The sequence below is a fragment of the Lagopus muta genome, chromosome 3 (assembly GCF_023343835.1).
Source record: "Lagopus muta isolate bLagMut1 chromosome 3, bLagMut1 primary, whole genome shotgun sequence".
NCBI lineage: Eukaryota > Metazoa > Chordata > Aves > Galliformes > Phasianidae > Lagopus > Lagopus muta.
In genome coordinates this window covers 59,122,922-59,142,112 of record NC_064435.1, presented here as the reverse complement: position 1 = coordinate 59,142,112, position 19,191 = coordinate 59,122,922, and the positions used below count along the sequence as shown (strand labels likewise).

The following is a 19,191-nucleotide window of genomic DNA, read 5'->3' as shown; positions in this document are numbered from 1 at the left end:
TGGTAAGTAGGTACCCTGTCTCTGCAATCAGTGGTCTCCTAATCATTTGTGGTATTCCACAGAATGTTCTTATCCACACATGACTGAGAAGGTCAAGATTTATCCCAAGAAAGACAGCTAGTCAAAACCAATAGATTTTCTCTAACCGATCGAGAAGGTGTGTAAATATTATTGTATTCAGACTTTCTTATAGGGACAATTAAAAAGGCATGGATAAAGTGAATATAGGATTTCTCAGCCTCGTGGTTTAGGATACCATTGATTTTTGCAAGAAAAACGGTGATTTATGGCAAGGATGCTCTCCATAAGCCTGTCAAAATGATTCATTGGAAGTCTTGCCTTTAAAGCTCTGCAAACTTAGCAGCTCATTCTGGCAAAGTGAACACGGGAAGTTTCTTACACCTTTCTCCTTTTCCCACACACAATTTCCGGGAATCTTGATGTGATTCCGTCCTATAATTATGCTGATCAGCAAAAACTTCTTAAGAAGAGAGTCAAAGAGTAGGAAAAGCTGTCACCAGCTGTGCCAGTCCTTTCCCTGGTCTGTGTCTTAGGGCAGATGACATCAGGGCTAGGCAGATTTGGTTCCACCTTTATGAAAAACACCCTCAAAAAGTACAAGTGTTTTGAAGATCTTGAGTAGCTGAGAGACCCTTAGGCTCTGCGCTCTGTGTCAGGGCAGGTCAGTTTTAGCTTTAATTAATTCTGAAGTGTCAGAAACAGTCCTGTCAGAAATGCAGCAGATTAATGGTACAGACTTAAAATAGGCCTCTTGATTGTCTCGGTTTCAATACAATTATCTGATTTTCTCTTCCCCCTTCACAATCCTCTTCCCCTTCTCTAACTCAAAGAAACACCAGGCTCTGTTGCCTACAGCTTTCTGATTGCCTTACACATGCTTGGCTGCATGGCAAAGCAGCAACTTGATGGACCCAGGAGCATCCTTTCCCGTTGCAGCCTGGCCACATGCACCCTGCCTAACTTTCAGGCACTTCACAAAGGTCCCAGGCTGCGGACACAGACTTCCAAATTCCTTCTACTATCAGTGCAAAGACAAATGTATTGAAAGACAGTTTGGAATTGAGGTGGGTGAACCACCTTTAAGAGGTGATCTGTATTCTTCCGGGCAAAGAACCTAAAGTTAGGTGAGCTGAATGACCAGAGAGGACACCACAGTATGCTCCCTTCTTTAGGAAAACCACAACTTAACACAGGCCACCAGGAGCTTCCAGGAGGAAAGAGTTCTTGCCTCATCAAAGGAGTGGGAGAGGAGAAGGAGGAGTGAGTGCTTCACATCAGATGCTGACAGTATTTCCCTCGTCAAAGTGGAGAGGGGAAGGCAGACAATGCAATCTGGAGGGTTTTTTTTTATCAGCGGCTCTCCTACACTCCTCCAGTCTGCCACCTGCTCCTATATAGACTCAGCACACGAAGCAGCCACTCCGGAGAATCCTGGCAATGGGACTGAGGGTATCTGCTGCTGAAGAGGAGGTGAGCCTCTCCCCTCGTGGAAAGTCAGACAGATCCATATACAGAAGGGAACTGCAGCAGCCAGACCCTTTTTGGCCAGCCCAGCGTCAATACTATTTCTTGGTAAAAACTCTGTTTGTAAACTGCAAGGGAGAGCTCAGCAGCAGGAAGACAAATATAAACTCACCATTAATTGAAACCTCACAATATTCTTCAGTGTTCTAGTGCCAGTCTAACAAAGCAGGAAGAGCGTGAATAAGCCTAGTATATACAGTGGCTCTGAACTGGTCTGTAAAATACTTAAATTAAAACATATGCCAAAAGAGCTTGGCTAAATTAGGGTGAGAATGCTCTGTGCTCAGAGCATCCCACTGAGAGTGTCAAGTGGGCAAAACAATAATATTTGGATGTGGATAGAGAAAGGAAGAGACAGAAAGGAAACAAGAAGAAAGAGAAAGAAAACACAAGCAGTTTTAGAGAGAGCACAAATATGAGACTAAGAGTGAGCCGTTCAGATGATCTTCACTGTAATCTCAATCCTTCTATTTTGACATTGGCAGAAGAGCATTATTAGTGACCATTCAGGAAGCTAAGGGGGTATGTTAAACAATAGTCCAAGCTCATATCTGGTCTATTCTGCTGATCTTCACCATCAACACAGTGTAAGACTTAGAGAAAGTCCAGCATGAAGTGGTTGTACGGAAACACTTGTGATCTATACAACCTACTAAACTAACAGATGTCATCATCATGAAACTAAGGACAAAGCCTTTCCTTCCATGTTGGGACTGTTCTTTAGCTCATTCTATCCTACATCCCAACAGAACAAGTGACCCAAAAGAACAGGACAGAATGCATTTTTTGCTTTCAGGGGGATGTGGGGTGAGTGTCTTCTAATTACTTTTTTTCTGGCTGATGCTCAGAGCACTGCTGATGTGCTCTGGAGGAAGTTGTGTCCGAGCCTTCTTAACCAACTGAAGGAAGTAAAAAAGGAGAAGAGAGACAGAGAGAGGAAGATCCTAAAGGAGTACCTTAAAGAAAAAAAAATATGCTGTGACATTAGGGAATTTTAACTGTTTGCAAGCCACTCACAATAAACCAAATGTCATTGGTTTCATTCCAGGGCTCTCTCAAGCTAATCTCCTATCTGAAAATTCAGCAGGACTCTGACATGGTTCTTTTATTTCTATGGGACTCACTGGAAATTCCCAGGAAACATCAAATAAACAGGAAATGCACAAATATATGGATCTGCGAATGGATGCAAATTTACAAAATCTTTTCCTGTTTATCTTATGCTATGCATACCACCAGCTTTACTCAAACTAAGCAGAGAATTAGTGAATACTGTGATATTCAATAGGTCCCCTGCTGCTCTAATCAAGATTACTGAATAGCATAAATGTTTGTATATGCCGATAACCATGCATCATATACTGTGACCTGCAGCTGCAGTTGAGATAGTTATAAGGCTTTGGAACTACCATGATTTTACTGAAGAGCTGATTTGATATCCCCAAATGAGAGATCAGCCCTCAGCACCTTGGAACACTGGGAACAATGGATGTTTTTTACTCCCCAACACAATGAGTTACATTTATCCCCTTTTCCTTCACTGGGAGAGAGATGTTTGTTGTTCCTGCCACCCTCACAGAACAGCAAACTATGAAAGCAAGCAGTGGCTTCTCTTACTTTCCTCCTTCACTGATACTTTCAATGACTACAAGAGGTTTTGTTTCCTAAGAGCATGTCCTTGTTTGGTCTATGGAGAGCACTCATGAAATCAAGCTGTACAGGTCATCATTCTTAGGAGCATATTCTGTACTAGGAGTGACAATTCTTAGATTTGCTGCTACCTAAGGTGCTGTACAGTATTTAAACCAGATGTAACTGTTACACATCATTTTCTCTTTTTTTTTTGGCTGAGCATTCAAGACACGAAAAATTGACAAACGTAAAACAAGAACGGGAGCAACTTGTGTGATAATGAAGAAAATGTTGTTCAAGCCAACGTTCTGTTGTGCAGCACTTCTATTAAAAGCAAACAACTAAATTCACAAAACTGCAAATGGCCTCAACACAAAAGACAGTGACACTCAGTAGTTGGATATCCTGTCTTCCTGTAAAAAGGTCATTCTCTCTTGCTCTAACTCACAGGTAGGATTTGAACCACGGTTTACTACCTTCTGCCTCCAGAAGTTCAGTACAGGAAAGAAGTGTCTTCTCTGTAGGATAAACAATGGCACTAAAACATCCACCTGAATCTAAGCCAAGACTCAAAAAAGTCACTTAAAATGTTCAACAGATACCTGATTTCCAAAATTTATCTTCCTTGCTCTTCCTTTTTGGTAGGACTATCTGAAAAGCAGCATCTGACTTGTCAAACTCAAAATGTCAAGAGAAGACAAGGATGCCATTTCTCATGGGCAAATCTCAAGGCTTTCCTGATTAAGAACATTACAAATATATAACTGCTGCAAAATTCTCAAAAGAACCACCAGCTCAGCATTTAGTGATTAGCCATAGCTACCTGATTTCCACTTTCATTTTCCATTTCTTAATATTCATCTTTATAGAGTACCATCCATTTTCAGGTGGCCAAATTTCTGACTGAGTCCCTAAATGCCCTTAGAGATCTTAAACCTGTGAATATAAATCACTAGACACAGGAGCCTCGATCTAATTTAGATTGCATGGAGTGTTACTCTCTTCTGAGAGCAAATCAGCAGAGATATTCTGGCATTGTGACATAAAAGAATAAACAGAAAACTACATGAATTTTAAGCACTACCTCATACAGAGTAGAAAATCACAGAATCACAGAATCATAGGGGTTGGAAGGGACATCTGGATCATCTGGTCCAACCCCCCGCTAAAGCAGGATCCCTACAGTAGGGTGCACAGGAAATCAAGTAAAAAAGTTTCAAATACAGAAAACCTTAAAGCTGTTAGGGACAGAAATGCTCTCCTTCTAAAGGCTTTCTATTTGTTTAGAAACTTTGAGAAGAACAGTATAAGACAGCAAACTCCTGAAAGGGCTGTTAGCAATGAAAGGAAGGATTGTGGGGCTTTATCAATGAAAAAATATTTCTATTAAACAGTGTATGGTGATCTGAGCCAGCCACTCTTTAAAGACAACCAAATGGTGTCTGACTCAACAAAAAGCAGGTTGTGGCTTTGTAAGGAGAAAAAACTTTTCATCCTATAGAACAGCCTTATCTATAGTCAGACTGATTGTTTGCAGGAACTCCTCTTTATCTACCTATATCCTCTCAGTCTCCAGAAAGCTAATCAAGAACAAGCTCCATAATCTGTGTCTACCTAAAAAGATATATCAAATATATCAGATATTATCTAAATCAGTGACAAGCACTGTACATATGTGAGCATATGTGTCTGTGTGTACATATATGTGGAGAGGGATAGTAACTGTCTTTGATTTACAGACACGTAAATACGCACACATATACTATTTATATATGATATGTACATACACACACATGTATTTATAATACATATATGTAAGTACTTATGCTTTTGTGTGATCTCTGAATAAGGAAGTCAAAAATAAGTTGGGAACATTCTTCATGAGTTTAACATATCATTCATTTCGATTATTTTTTTTTCACGTGGAACAAAGCAATCCCAAATTATTCTGGACTTATTCTTATTCTGGAATTTTATCAAAGAAAGCAGAATCTGGACCTTAACATATCCTTTCCAAACAGCAGAAAAAAATCTAATGTAAGTTAATTAAAACCTTAGAATATTTCTAGCAATAAGCAAAGCGTTTGGGCTACAACAAATATAAGCAAACCCCTCTCTCAAACAAGAGGGAAGCGTACCACCTAAATTCTGAAGCCAAAAATTTAGCCCTACAAATGTCAGTGGGAATTGGCCAATGTACAGAGTTTTGCATTGGCCACTGAGCATTTTATGTCAGTGTTTCCCATGCATCCACTCATCCAAAGGAAGACTGCAGCTGATTTAGTTGAGGCTACCACCTGCAAACTGGTAGTTGCCTAAAATGCAAGAGGAAATCAATATCCACCCCATCAGAGCTCCTAGCATCCCCAGGCAGACTCAGTTTGAGGCACGCTGAGGTGCTGGCCCATGCTGTCATCACACCTCCAGCACCTTTCCGCTAGCACCTTTTCTGAAACGAGAGTCAGGCTTCCAGCTGCTCTGATGAGCTCCTGTGGCTCATCACACACCCTCACCCCTAGCACTCCTTACCCCTCCTGCCTCTCCAGCTGTACCCCCTAAATTATCAAAAGCCCACAGTATGCAGTGCGTGCTTCAAGTAGCTTTGTTGGTCAGGGATGAGAAAGTGATACTTCATAACATCATGCTCCTCTGTTTTGTACTTCCTACCCAGATTTGGCAGGTTCTTTAGTTTCCGGCTGTTCACCCCACCAGGCAGAAGGGGAGATAAGGTCACGTACCTTGGCACACCCAAAAGCTTTTGTAAAGCTGCAGAAGGGATCTCTTCTCTAACTTTTCTCCAATTTTTCTCTCTCAACAAATCATAGAATATAGAATACCTACCATACCATACACAGAACACAGAATGCCTACATAGAATACCACCCAAAAGCAGCACTCTTTCAGGCACCGTGCTATACTAGCCATCTAGCTTCTAGCCCTCAAGCCACCCTCATGTTAGTATTTCCATGCAGAAGACTTTCCTCTGGTGATTTGTTGCTTTCTAGGAATCCAGCAAGGATTTCAAAAGATTTTTGTAGGAGCTACTCAGTTTGCCTGGAAGCAATTTGATTTTTAGAGACAATTCCAAGAAAACAATGAAAACAAGAAGAAATAGACAGTCAGATTACAGCTTAATAGATGTATCTGATGGTCTAATGTTACGGTCTACAATTTCATGGAGGTCATTACGACACTTAAAAATTGCAATTACTTTATCCAGAATATTGCTAAGTTAACTGAAATTGCTTGAATCTACACTAAGTAAAGCACGAGTCTGAAGCATTATATAACAAAGGAGCACTTACCTGTTATCATAGTTAGAGCTGATAAACTTGCTAAGGCTGGGATATCAAGGTTAAGGCTCTTTAAGTTTAAGGAAAAGTCTTTAATAGAGTCGAGCCACTCCCCAAATCCACGAAGGCACTGAAGTCTATGAAGCACAAGTCCATTGCAGAATACAAACTTATCCTCAGCAGTATCAGACCTCAAATAAAAATAATTGAAAAAATTAGAGACGCATCTTCAACTTTACAGCAAAATGCATAACCAGGATTGAAGTGTCTGTCATTTAAAATCCAAGGCACATTATCCTGAGACATATGTGGGCATTCACGTTTGACAATATGCTTCTCCCTTGGGGCAAAAGTACAACAAACAAGCTTCTATGATTGCTTACTTTGTAGAGATATAAGCCTGAGGTTAGCTGTAGCATGTGGCGTAGACTGTCTAATTAGTTAAGATTTTGGTCCTGCCCAAAGGCATAAACAGAGAAGACATTTTACATTAAATACTGTATGTTTGAATCGCAGTAATACTACGTGTGTGCATTTTGAAATGCAAAACTAATGAAAGCTGAGGAGAGATGGGGTTCTGCAACTCTCAGCACTTACTTGGTTTGACCTGCATTTTTCATATTGTCAAAATTAATACAGAAGAAAACAATGGAAAACACATGCAATAATGCACAACATAACAGACTCTTTTATGTGAGAACCTATCGCAAGAGTGATGTTATTGCCAGGATCTCTCTCCTCCCACCCCCCATTGCCAGTATCCCTGTTAAGAGCTACATGCAAAGGTCATTTTCGACCTACAGAAGCAAGGCATAATTCAAATCACCGGTGTGGAATTTCTCCAGTCCCTGAAAGTGTCTTTGGTGAAATATCTTAACTGGTGCCAGGCTGACAGACAGCACCTCGTTCTGCTGAGTGACTTGGTATTAAGGAAAAAAATAATTTGAGCAAGATTTTAAAGCTCCTTTATCCCTTTCAACAACAGACTACAGAGCTGCGCGTGTGTGAAAAAAAGAAAGGAAAAAAAAAAGGAGAAGCTTCTATACTAAAAATGCTTTTATATAGTTTATGCTGATGAGTATGAAGCAAAGTTGTTCAAACTGTACCCAAGGATCAATTTTGATTTCTACGGAAGAAGAGGATGTGGTGTATCAAATAAAAAGAAGCGCATTAGTGAGAAATATGCTCCCTTTTAAAATCACTGCCTTATCTTTTGTGCAGCATAAAACAAATTATGCATCATCTCTTGTGGATGCAGACATTGTTGATGTTTTCTGTCATCATTTTGTTTGTTTGTTTGTTTTTTGCAATTGACAGCATTCCAGTGTATCGCTATATTTGATCCTAAGAATGTGCACATGGGTGATTTTTCACATCAGCTGAAGAGGAAATGAAAGAAATAGTTACCTGATGGAGAGTCTTAGTACAAACAGCTCCAAAAAAGCTGATTCTATGAGTAATGTCTGATCTTCTTTTGGGAGGTCAGTAAATCCTGGAATTTTTTCTGCCCAGCCTCTGGATATGTCAATGGAGGCAGTCAGAAGATTATAGAACTGTTGTACATGTTCTGCATCTGTGCCTGCAGCAGCCTGGTCGGTGGAACAGTACTGAAAGAAAAACCACAGAAAGCAGCATTACGACACGACATGCATTTCAGGGCATCCTGAGGAGCATATGGTGCTACCTGCCTAACAATGCTTCCTTCTGCAGCAACGCTGACACAAGCATCCAAGGCACACTGAGCAGGTCTCCATCTATCTACCTGCTCAGCTACCTGGAGGCATTTTGCTATTCAGATGTATATTGCAAAGACATTTCCACAATTAGAGAAATTGTTTGAAATTTGTAAGTAATATGCAATATTTATCACGTTTTGCAAGTAGCTCCATGCTATTAGCAAACAGAAACAGCAGTCTGGCGGGGAGGATAATTTCAACCACAATAAAGGAGGAACACCATTTAGCTTACTGCAATTAAACATTTTTCCCATTGATGAATTTGTCTCAGTACGTCCAAAATGCAGATTTCTTCCCCAGCTTCTCAAATTGCATTTTATCAGACAGTGATAGAGACACGCAAGATAAATCATCTTTTATCTGACACGTGCAGCATGGCTTCATTTGAATATAGAACTGGTTGAAAGTAAACCAGCTGCCCCGTATCACCTCTTATCCTACACAGAGAAGCATTTCAGGCTCAGGAGAACCTATTATCCCACTGATTCGGCCATAACTTTTCCAAACAACCGCCTGACAGCCCCAGCTTGCAGCACTTCCCTGCGACCCTCCGGCAGCTCCCTCCCTGCTCTCTCTCACTTCCTCAGCACTGGATCCCTGTCGCTCCCGGGGCACTGTTCTTTTCAAGAGAAAAAGTAATAGGAGCTTTGGTGGCTTAGTCTGATTCTGTGCTTGGAAGGTAACAGCAACCCGCCCATCAGGCATCATGTGGGGTATTTCTGGGAGGGACTTCTTATAAGCCTGAGACTCAGCCAGGGAAAGGATGGGGTGATCTTCATTAGTGCACGCCTGTTGGAAGCTACTTTCCACACACAGTTATACCTGAGCCCATCAGCCTGAAGGTACTCCTAGCAGCCCAAGTCAGAGGGGAAGAAGAAGGACCCACATCTCCTCTCCACTGAGCATTGTGGGAGCCTGGAAGGATCTTACTACAGGCATACCCCTTTGGCTGCATGTATCACCCAATTAACTCTCTGTGCAGGGCAGAAAGGGGGAACAGCAAGCAGATCCTCTTGGGTAGGCGTCCAGTTCCCTGCCTGCCCTAGTTGGAGCTGTTTGCTGTTGGTAGGACAGAGTTTCACAGTCAAATTGATTGTTGAACCACAGCAAAGACATGAGAAGTCCTAGAAATCTCTGGCTACATCTGGGCTGTCAGTGCTCACATGGAGACAAATTCTGCCACAGCCACTCTGAAGGAGGACAGAGTTGCAAGAGGGAGGATGAAATATCCAGAAGATGGGAAACAGCAGTAGAAAATTTGTACACTGCAAGAGGCTCATCTCTTCTTTCAATGAAAGAACCTGATGAGGAAGCTCAAGCAGTGCAAAACACTACTCCTGGCACTGAACTGCAGCACAATGCACTGGGGAACAGTTTGTGGCTGGAAAAAGATGGTATGTAGAGATCTTGCAGCCCCTAGTAATGAAGCTAAGATAGTGAATGTGAGGTGGTGGTCTTGTCCACTGTGTGGTCTTCAGCTCCTCAAACTCTAGAAGATCTGCCCTGCTGTGCAGGAGCTGAGGTGACTCCTTTTATATGAGAAAACAGCAAATGTGGGCTGATGGAAATTCCTGCCTTGCCTACAGGTAGTGTTAAGGTAAGACACATTCTTGATCCTCTGATCAATGAAAAAGGGGGGAAAAGAAAAAAGATACTACCCTAAATTCACCCAAAATATAACACATTGCAATTTGGTGTAATGATGTCAGGTATTAACTTCTTCTCAATAATTATAAAGCATTCCTTCAGCAAAAGTAAGACAAAGTTTTAATATTGTCCAACTAAGCTGAATGCTGCATTATGTCACATAACTGAATGCTGCAGTACTGTATACCCCACGTGGGCCACTTAATTAAATTGAATGCACCAAATAAATAAACAAATAAATAAATAAAAATTAACCTGCATATGTTATTATAGTTCAGCCCTTGAGAGCATTTTTAGAAGAAAGGTAAAAACTATAAGGAATTACGCAGTTTTGAACTGCTATAATATGTCACTGCTTGCTACACAGAGTTAGCACTTACAGAGAATAGCTGAAATAAAATATTATTTACTTCCAGCAGTCTTCATGAGTGTATAAGAAGGCATAAAAAAATGTATGCTTCAGTTTTATACACAAAAAACTTCTTTCTTCTTTTCCCTCATGATTATTTCACTGAGGAGAATCATAGAATGGGTTGGGTTGGAAGGGACCTTAATGATTATCCACTTCCAACCTCCCTGCCACAGGGATATCCCAAAAAGGGATAGCTCTGCCCTACACAGCGCTTGCTGCCCTGCTAGGAATTAAACGACACCGACTGGCTCAAGGGAGAGATGCGTGCGCAGCAAGCAACATTGATTTATAAGGTATATCTAAAAGGCTGATAGCTTGGTAGCATGATCCAGCCCGACCCCTTGCCTACTTTTATCGGACCTCCATGGACTGCTGGAGCTACAAAAGTCTAACAATGATGGTGTTGCATATTTACCATATGATAGCTAGAAGCTAGGCTTGTTTCTCCATGCATCCACGTACCCTTCCTGTGTCAGAAGCACCAACATTTGCTACATATTTTAGTTAGGGATTGGGGTGGGATCATTGGCTGAATGCCCCACCAAAAAATAAACATCTCCATTTAAGTCGGTGGCTGCTTTGCCTGAAGAAGGACGGCAAGGTACAGGGTCTGCTTCTCATCTCACTTACTGAGAAGTCTAAACCCATGGAATTGTACCAGTGAAACAGGTGTGAGACCTGACCACGGCCCTTGGCCTTTAAAAAGTTCACAAACCAAATTCTGTTCCTAGCAATTGCTTTTTGAAACCAAGTACCTAAATATACCATTGCTGTGGGCTGGTAAGTTAAAACCAGTGCTGAAATGAGAAGTAGCCATGTTCTCAACAGAACTGGTTCCACTGTGTTTTGCTTTAAAACATATGGATTATGCAATTTAATTTTGGTTTTTTTTTGGTGTAGATGGTTGCATTTGTTTGGAGGGAAGAAGCGCACGTTCCTCTCCGAAACTCTTATCTGTATTTTTGCAACAGTCAAGATGTTGCAAACATCTTGCAAACATGAAGACCATGCTAAACATTAAGGTCGTGACTATGGAAGTGTTAGGACTGACTCCAAGCCAGGCTTTCAGATCCACCCATTTGTGGTGCACGGCAGGGTCACGGCCGAGCAGAGTGTGCCGCAAGCCCGTCCTTACAGGTACAGCGTCCTTCACATTAGTTTTGAGTGTTACAGTGGGATTCCAGCATGTTTCTGTTAGTTAATGTCAGTGTCTACTCAGCAGTCTTTCCTGATTTCCCTTAACTTTTTAAAGAAATATAAGGTTCACGGAAAGCATGTGAATCTATTGCTTTCATTTAGCTTATTTTTTGTATTTTCAGTACTGCCGAGCAGAACAGATTAGTATATATTTTAATGTTAGGAAAAACGTAGGTATTAGCGTGTCCTAACAACCATACATAATCTTTTAGCTGCCGAAACTAAATTAATCTGCTGTCAATCCTATGTGTTCTGTAACGACCACCAGGATTGTTCAGCAGTGAGACCTTTCCACTTGAACAGCAATAGCTGTCACAGGATAAAGAAGAAAGTCACATTAAAAAAGTCAGAGTTTTCATTTAATTATTATTATTTATAATGCAAAATAATGTTGCTTCTATAGGTAAATACGTGAGATTGGATAATGCTCTCGCGGACTGAGCTGTCATGCTCATTTAATGCTATGGAACCCAGCAGAGTCCTGTCTGAAAGCACAGCTGGACGTGGACCTCGGTGTTTGCAGAACGACCCCGAGACTCCCTGGGTAAGTTAAAATACATGTAAACATGGGCAATGCATTCTTCCCCAAAGGCTGTCAGGCACTAAACAACTCGTTCATAAAAACAATTTGTAAAACTGCTGGACTGTATACATACTGACTAGCTTGAAGAAAAGAAGTTACAGCATACCTATAATTGCTAAATTATATATGTAGTATATTTTAAAAGTATATATTAAAATATATTAAAAAGTAATTACATATATAAGCATATTCTAAGCTAGAAGAATACATTTTTATATAATTACAACAGAACACATTTTAGCATTAAATATTACTTAGCAACAAGTGATAAATGGACAATGTGAATATTGTCTGAGTACAGCTGTATTTTTCAGTCTGAGATTTAATCATATTTCATTAAGTGGAAGGAATTTGAATTTTGTTTTTCTGTAGCTATATTTTTTTTCTTTTCATGTATTCAGCCTTCCTAAGAATGCATTTTACAAGCTGCTTCTACACTATATTTTAATAACTACAGAGCAGTTTTATAAGCTTTCAAAATATACCTTATCAATATTTAAATGGTGCCCACTACACATTAAAGAACTAGGGTAAGAAAATAAATAATATCTGGTGAAGCTTTGCTGATACAATCTTTTAGAATTTTGATTTAGAGGTTTGTTTCCTGAATGTGAATTTCCCTTAAGAAAAATTCCTGCTGGGACATCCAAAGCTGGGCTCTGTAATCTTTGAAATAATGGCAAATTTCCTATGATTTCAACGTAAACGGAGCTATCCATTGCGTGTTATTTCACACAACACTCATAGCTGCACACTATCAAAGTTCCGTTAGATTTTAGCATGCATAACTTGAAAATTAAGATAGCAGACACACGGATAGTCCTGACTTTGGGAGATTAATCAGTTGCATTGTAATCACAGCCTTTTGCAAGACAACCAGTCTACTTATCCACATAATTTGCTTTCACTCTCTCAAATATACACGGTAGATAACTTGAATATAAGACACAGTGAACAGCTGCCAACCGAGTGCCGGCACACCTCCTTCCCCACCATTACCCACCCACCCAAAAGGCACGGCCGGCTGGCCAACTTCTACTCTCACCCCAATTTCACATTTCTTTTCATTTCAGCCAACCAGCTAGGAATGCAGCTCATGAGTCATTTCCATGCAGAAAACAAACAAAGAAAAGCGAGACATACTCGTGAATAGTCGAGCTCCCTGGGCGTGGAGTCGGTTAAAGCTCGTACGAGGGCGTTCATCATGCTGATGGGAGGAGAAGGCGGGGAGGGCTGCGAAGGTTCCTGCTGCAGGGGGCTCTTTGGTTTGGAAGGCAGCCGACCTCTTCTCCCTTTCAGGCTGTCCGTGCGGACAACTGCATAGAAAAGAAGCGTGTCGGTGGTAAGGACACGGTAAAGCGACAGAGCAGCATGAGCACCTGCTTCCCCTGTGATGGCCAGCCCAGCAAAAATAAGAGCATTCTCCAATTTCAGCACACTGTTGATGCCTTTGATGGCAAAGAAACACAAACGGTACCAAAACTGCTTACAACTATGACTGTAAGCAGCAGAATAACTGCTTCCTTGGAGCCCAGCTGTGTTTCTAGTGCTCATGCTTTGTTTGCAGCACACCTGTGTACCCCTATATGCACACATACAGCCCTACTGCTGAATGAAAACAGAGTTTGAAACACAAACGTCACCTGCTATATGGCAGGGCTGTTCTTTCACAGTAACTTTAGCTTTCTCAAAGCAGTCAAAAAATATGGTCACACTATATAGGCTGTATTTCCCATGTCAGTATTTGCAATAGGACTGCTCACACAGTATTACTCACATACTTAAATATTTGCAGAACAGGGACTAATGAGTTGATCCAGTTTCCATTTAAATTAATTGCAAATTTACAATCAGCTCATGGCCACGTGACAAGATCCTATGCAAAAAGGCACCCAAGACAACGAAACACTGATGCTACAAGATAACGTGCGGAAGCCAACTGCATTAATGAATGGCATTCAGAGTTCATAAAGGACACATTTTGGCCAGAGTCAAATTATCCCCTTGTGACCTTGCAATCCTTGAACTCTGGGCTCCCAGAAAGTCTAAACATGTTAAACCCACTCAACTGGGCAACAGGAAAAAAAATAATCAATGATGTGTTGTTGTACAGATGCACGAATTGGAGGGGCAGCTAGGAAGCTAATTGCCAAGTCCGTAGTAAAGACGTCTGTGTCCACAAACACGCACACACACACACGTGCTCGTTCAACGTAACGCTCCAGCATTTGGGATAATAATAGCAGTAGCCCTCACCTTCTTTCACCATGCCGACGCTGAGACACTTCTGAAAGCGGCAGTACTGACATCTGTTACGGCGTCTCTTGTCCACCGGACAGTTCTTGTTTGCCAGACAAACATATTTTGCATTTTTCTGAACCGTCCTCTGAGAAAAGGCAACAGAAAAACAGCGAACCGAGAGTTTTGTGAACAACTTGGAACCTGACAACATGTATTTTAATTACAACGTGAAAAGCGACAGTGCAATTCATATAATTAGATAAAATTAATTTCCTAACACACTAGCCTGCAGGAAAAACAATTTTATTAGTGTTAGCTACTGACAATGAAAATCATCGAGGATTGTTCTGAAGCAAGTCTCCGGAGACAGGCAACTTTGAATGATAAAATCATATCTGAAATTACCAGGTCATCGCATCTACCTTTGGGGATTAGATTATCTCCGCTTTTAATATCCCTTTGGGAACAATTTTCTACTTGGTTCATTCCCTTGATTATTGCTGACCTTATTAAAATAAAACCAAAACGATCTGCGATGTATTTCTCCTGCTATCGCTATTGTTAGGCGAATGCCACAACAACTGGTTTGGTTGCCATTAAGATCAGCAGGGAGAAAAGTAAAAATAGCAGAACTCCTCCAAATATGTTCAGTTAAATATTCTGGGAAAGCCGACCTGACTTTTGGGAAGAAATGGACCGAGTTATACTGTAGCCATATATGTAATTAACGCTTAAAATGGCTTACATATAACTATATATAAACTATACCGTGCGTTAAAAATTTGTAAAAACCTGGTGAGCCTTGAAAAAATGTAATAGAAGTTGTCACAAAAAATATATATATATTATTATAATATGTTAGGATATTTATATATTGTTTTCGTACTTAAAGTCAAAGACAGCTTAGCACCGAAAGATATTAATAGGAAAGGCATCAGAAGAGGATCAAATTCATCAGTTCAGTTTGGTATTAAATCTTTCACTGCAATTAAATTATCGGGGAAATGCTATTTTAACATTGTTCTTTCTCGAGGAGCAGCTGCAATGGACTAAATACAAGGGACACAGCAAATGCTGCTCATTACACTTGAGAACTGAGAAAAGAAGAGTGCAGGACAAACTGTGGATCCTGCCCCCAACGAGGGACATGCTATAGATTTCCACGGGGGCAGGGTCAGGCCCTCAGGAGCTGCCATTTCCAGGTTATCTGTGCTCCATTTTATAATTATTTTTAAATAACAAACGAGTTGCAGGGGAGATGTGTATTTTAACTCATTGCCAAAAGATTATTACCAAGTAATAGTAGCAGTTATATGCACAATAACAACAGCATAACGAGGTGAGCCCTCCCCTCCAACTACTTTGGGACTATTTTTGTTCCCATCGTAGTTAGGATATCTTTGGCAGAACAGGGGCACAACTCCTATCTGTGCTGAAAGGAATAGACTGAATCGGCCCCAAATTTCATAGACTCATAGAATTACAGAATGGTTTGGGTTGGAAGGGACCTCAAAGGCCCCCCAGCCCCACCCCTGCTATGGGCAGGGCATCTCCACACCAGCTCAGGCTGCCCAGAGCCCCATCCAACCTGGCCTTGAATTTATCAACTTTTTAAAGTCTGCTGCTCAAAACCACTCCCCAAAAAGTCTACCCCAACTGCTTCGCTGGTGCCATTTCTAAAAACAAAACAAAACAAAACCTGAACTAAATTTGCTGAAATTATGAAGTGCCAGAATCTAAAAGCAGAAGGAATTTCAGTCTTAAAAATGTCAGCACATGATTTCGTCTGCCTCAAAGTGGATTACTGCTGTCAGCAGTGCTTCAGAGCTACAGTGCTAGGACACCTGAACCAAGAGCAGCACTGAGGCAGTGACCAAACACAACATTGCCTGAGGTTTCCTCCTCATGCCGGTGCTGCTCTGGCCTTCTGAGCCACTTCTACAACTACCAATGGTGGGTGCGGAGCTTGGAGCCCAGGGGCGGCAGACAGGGAGGGGAGCAGGGTGTCTCACCTTGAAGAAGCCCTTGCAGCCCTCGCAGGTCCGCACGCCGTAGTGCTGGCAGGCAGCGTTGTCCCCGCAGACGGCGCACGTGCCCTCCCCAGACGAGGAACTCCTGCTGGGCGGAGAGGGCAGCCCGCCGCCACCACCACCGCTGGCCTCGCCCATGAGGCCAGAGGCAGCCGCGTTGAGGCCGAGCGGTGAGAAGGCTAAGGTGGCCGGCCGCTTGGCCAAGGGCAGCCCGTAGGAGTGGCTCTCCATGGGCGCCTGGCTGGCTGGCGATCTGTCGGAGCCCAGCGGCAAGCTCAGGGAGGCCGGGTCGTAGCACATGTGGGGGCCCGCCGGCGGCGTGTGGGGAGGAGAGTGCTTGAAGTGGAAGAGGGGGAAGCGCGGAGGCGCAGTCTTCATGGGGGCGGCCTCCATCAGGTGGCCGGGGGGCAGGCAGGTCTGTGTGGGAGGCAGCGGGGGCTCGTCCCACAGGCTCTGGTGCGGGGGGAAGCCGGGCGTGGTGGGCGTGGAGGGAGGCGACTGCTTGAAGTACATAGAGGTGCTGGGCATGCTCTCGTCCACCGAGGGTGGCAGCGAGGGCTGGTAGGTGGAGAGCCGGGCATCTTCCATCTTGATGAGGGGCCTCTGGCCGGAGGAGGTGGATTGCATTTGGTAGAGGCAGGAAGGCTTGAGCTCGTAGCTGCCGGAGTAACCCTCCATGAAGGTGCTGAAGCTGGGGAGGGAGGTGGTGGCAGTGGCGGTGATCTCGGTGCCGCTCAGCTCCATGCTCAGCTTGCCATAGTCCGGGTTCATGATCTCCGAGCTGTACTCCGAGCCATACGCGTAGGTCTGAGCTGCATAACTCGAACCAGGCGGCGAAGGGCTATACTGCGCTTGCACACAGGGCATATCTGCAGGGGCAAAGGAGGATGTTACAGCCAGCCCCGCGGCCCACAGCCCCATTCACTACCTCCTTCCCGACAACGAGCTGCCCGCATTTCCCAGAGCTCTGTCGGAGCCTCCCGCTCTCACCTGGAGGTGAGAAGTATAAATCAGCCCCGAGCCGCTGCCCTTCAGCAAGAAACGTGCATTGGGGGTCGGGTATTGGGGAGCAACTCCAATCTATAGCGGTGTCAGTGGGAGAAGGATCCATCTCGGGCTGCCCCAGATCCGCTGCTCCATATCCATAGGTGTCAATGAGAATTAGATAAGCAGAACGGGAACGGTTTATGGTGCTAAATCTATCCCCGTATGCGTCAGAACGTGCCATAAAATCTTCATGAAGGGTAAACTAGATTACCAAATGCATAATATTAAAACCGATATTTATTACGAAAGGAACACCATTGGCAGCGGGTGTCAGAGCTCAAACGTATCCCTGAATTTGCAAAAATGGAAGAGAAAAAAGGATGGGGTATTTCTGTTTTCAGAAGATAACAGAATTGGTTTTATCCATCAGCCGTAAAAGTTAACATGGCTCACTGGGAGCTGGGATGCTTTCAGCAAGGCAGTGCACGGCTGCAAAGACTTCATCCTTTTCCATTTCCCACTGATGCACTGTCTCCTTTGTTGCTGGCAGGAAATCGTGGCCACAGCCCACATGAGGTTCACCTGACCGCAGGCTGCTGCCCCACGTCTGCAAACCAAACCCAAAGCACACGGCATGCCCAGGGTGTGCAGCCGGGGGGTACAGTGCACCCATCTGTGCCGTTTCCCCAGTGAAGGGGAAGAGGAACGTGGGAAAATGTCCATCAAAATTAAGTTCATTTCCTCTTAATTGTGGCAATTTGTGTTTTGTAAGCAGCTGATAAATAACTCCTGTTAAAACACAAAGCCGCGCTGAAAATAATGGGGTTTGCATTAGGATTTTAAGAACGCCCTTTGCTAATGATGTTTAGACACCCACTTGCGCGTGCCATGCGAGAACCCAACCAAAAGGTGCCAAACAAACTCGTAGCTCTGCTGTGCAGGTAAATGGAAACTGAACACCAGATCTCACTGTACCATCACATAGCGCTCCCATCTTTCTTCTCTTTGAGTAAACATTAAGAAGTGACAGAAAAAAAACCAAAAACAAAACACCAAAAGCATAAAACAGTGCCGTTTTCTAAAATTACTGCTTAGAAAACAGGCAGCAGGACAGCGCTCTCCCAAGCCTCGCCTCCCAGCCCTGCCTATCTCCCACCATTCCTTTTCTTCCTATGGATATCTGCGCCCGTGCCAAGTCCCGCTTCTATCACCGGTTCGGCTCGAAGAGTAAATACAAAGGGCGAGCAATGCCTTGCCCGCACCTCCGCACCGCACTGGGGCCGCGCCGAACCCGGCGTGAACCCGGTGGGGGTAAAAGGGCTTTTAGCAGCTCCCGGCAGGCACAGAGGCTGATGGAAGGCACTGGTGTGGGTGGGGGGTGTTTCTGGGCACGCCAGAGTTACGGCCTGCGTTCTGCTCAGAGCAGACTAAGAAAGCCCAAGTCTGAAATAAGTCTGACCTGGGGACAGCAAAACAGACCCTACACAAAGGTCCGCTGCGGCCACGCGGCTCCTCCTACCCCGCTGCCGCCAGCGCCTCCGCCTCGCTGACCCCAACCCAACCCTTCCTCTCGGGGCACCAACACAAACGACCTCGCGGCTGTCCCTCCTTCCCCGACGCTATCACTAAAAGCCCCCACGCCGCAACGCGCGGTACGTGCCGTGCCACCAAGCAGCCGAGCGGGAGATCGGGGCTGGAGCTCTCGCCGCCACGACCGCCGCTTTCCCATCCCGCCACCCCGCGAAGCTCCGCAGGTCCCACCCGTTCCCCGCCCGCCCCCTGTGGCTCGGGGCGGCCTCGTACCTCCGTCCCCTTTCCCCCCTGGCTCACCTGGCGGGTACCTTGCGCGCTGAATGGTGGGGCTGGCGGGGCGGGCGGCGGCGGGCGG

At 43.7% G+C, this 19,191-nt stretch overlaps 1 protein-coding gene and 1 long non-coding RNA gene across 3 annotated transcripts in view; one reads left to right on the top strand and one right to left on the bottom strand.

Moving 5' to 3' along the window:
- Positions 1–19,191, bottom strand: part of NR4A3 (nuclear receptor subfamily 4 group A member 3) — a 27,374-nt gene extending 8,183 nt beyond the window's left edge. The window contains exons 1-6 of one of the 2 annotated variants that reach the window (XM_048939526.1): positions 19,134–19,191; positions 16,299–17,185; positions 14,302–14,431; positions 13,189–13,361; positions 7,878–8,077; positions 6,483–6,661 (exon numbers count right to left, since the gene is read on the bottom strand). In XM_048939526.1, the coding sequence (XP_048795483.1) occupies positions 6,483–6,661; positions 7,878–8,077; positions 13,189–13,361; positions 14,302–14,431; positions 16,299–17,183 (1,567 nt within the window). In that variant the 5' untranslated portion in view covers positions 17,184–17,185; positions 19,134–19,191. Of the gene's footprint in view, positions 1–6,482; positions 6,662–7,877; positions 8,078–13,188; positions 13,362–14,301; positions 14,432–16,298; positions 19,044–19,133 lie in introns of those variants that run through there. The other variant, XM_048939525.1, reaches the window with a different exon arrangement.
- LOC125690806 (uncharacterized) lies at positions 8,090–13,229 on the top strand. Its single transcript, XR_007375804.1, has 3 exons — positions 8,090–11,402; positions 11,866–12,006; positions 13,119–13,229. It is a non-coding gene; the product is annotated as an uncharacterized LOC125690806 (long non-coding RNA).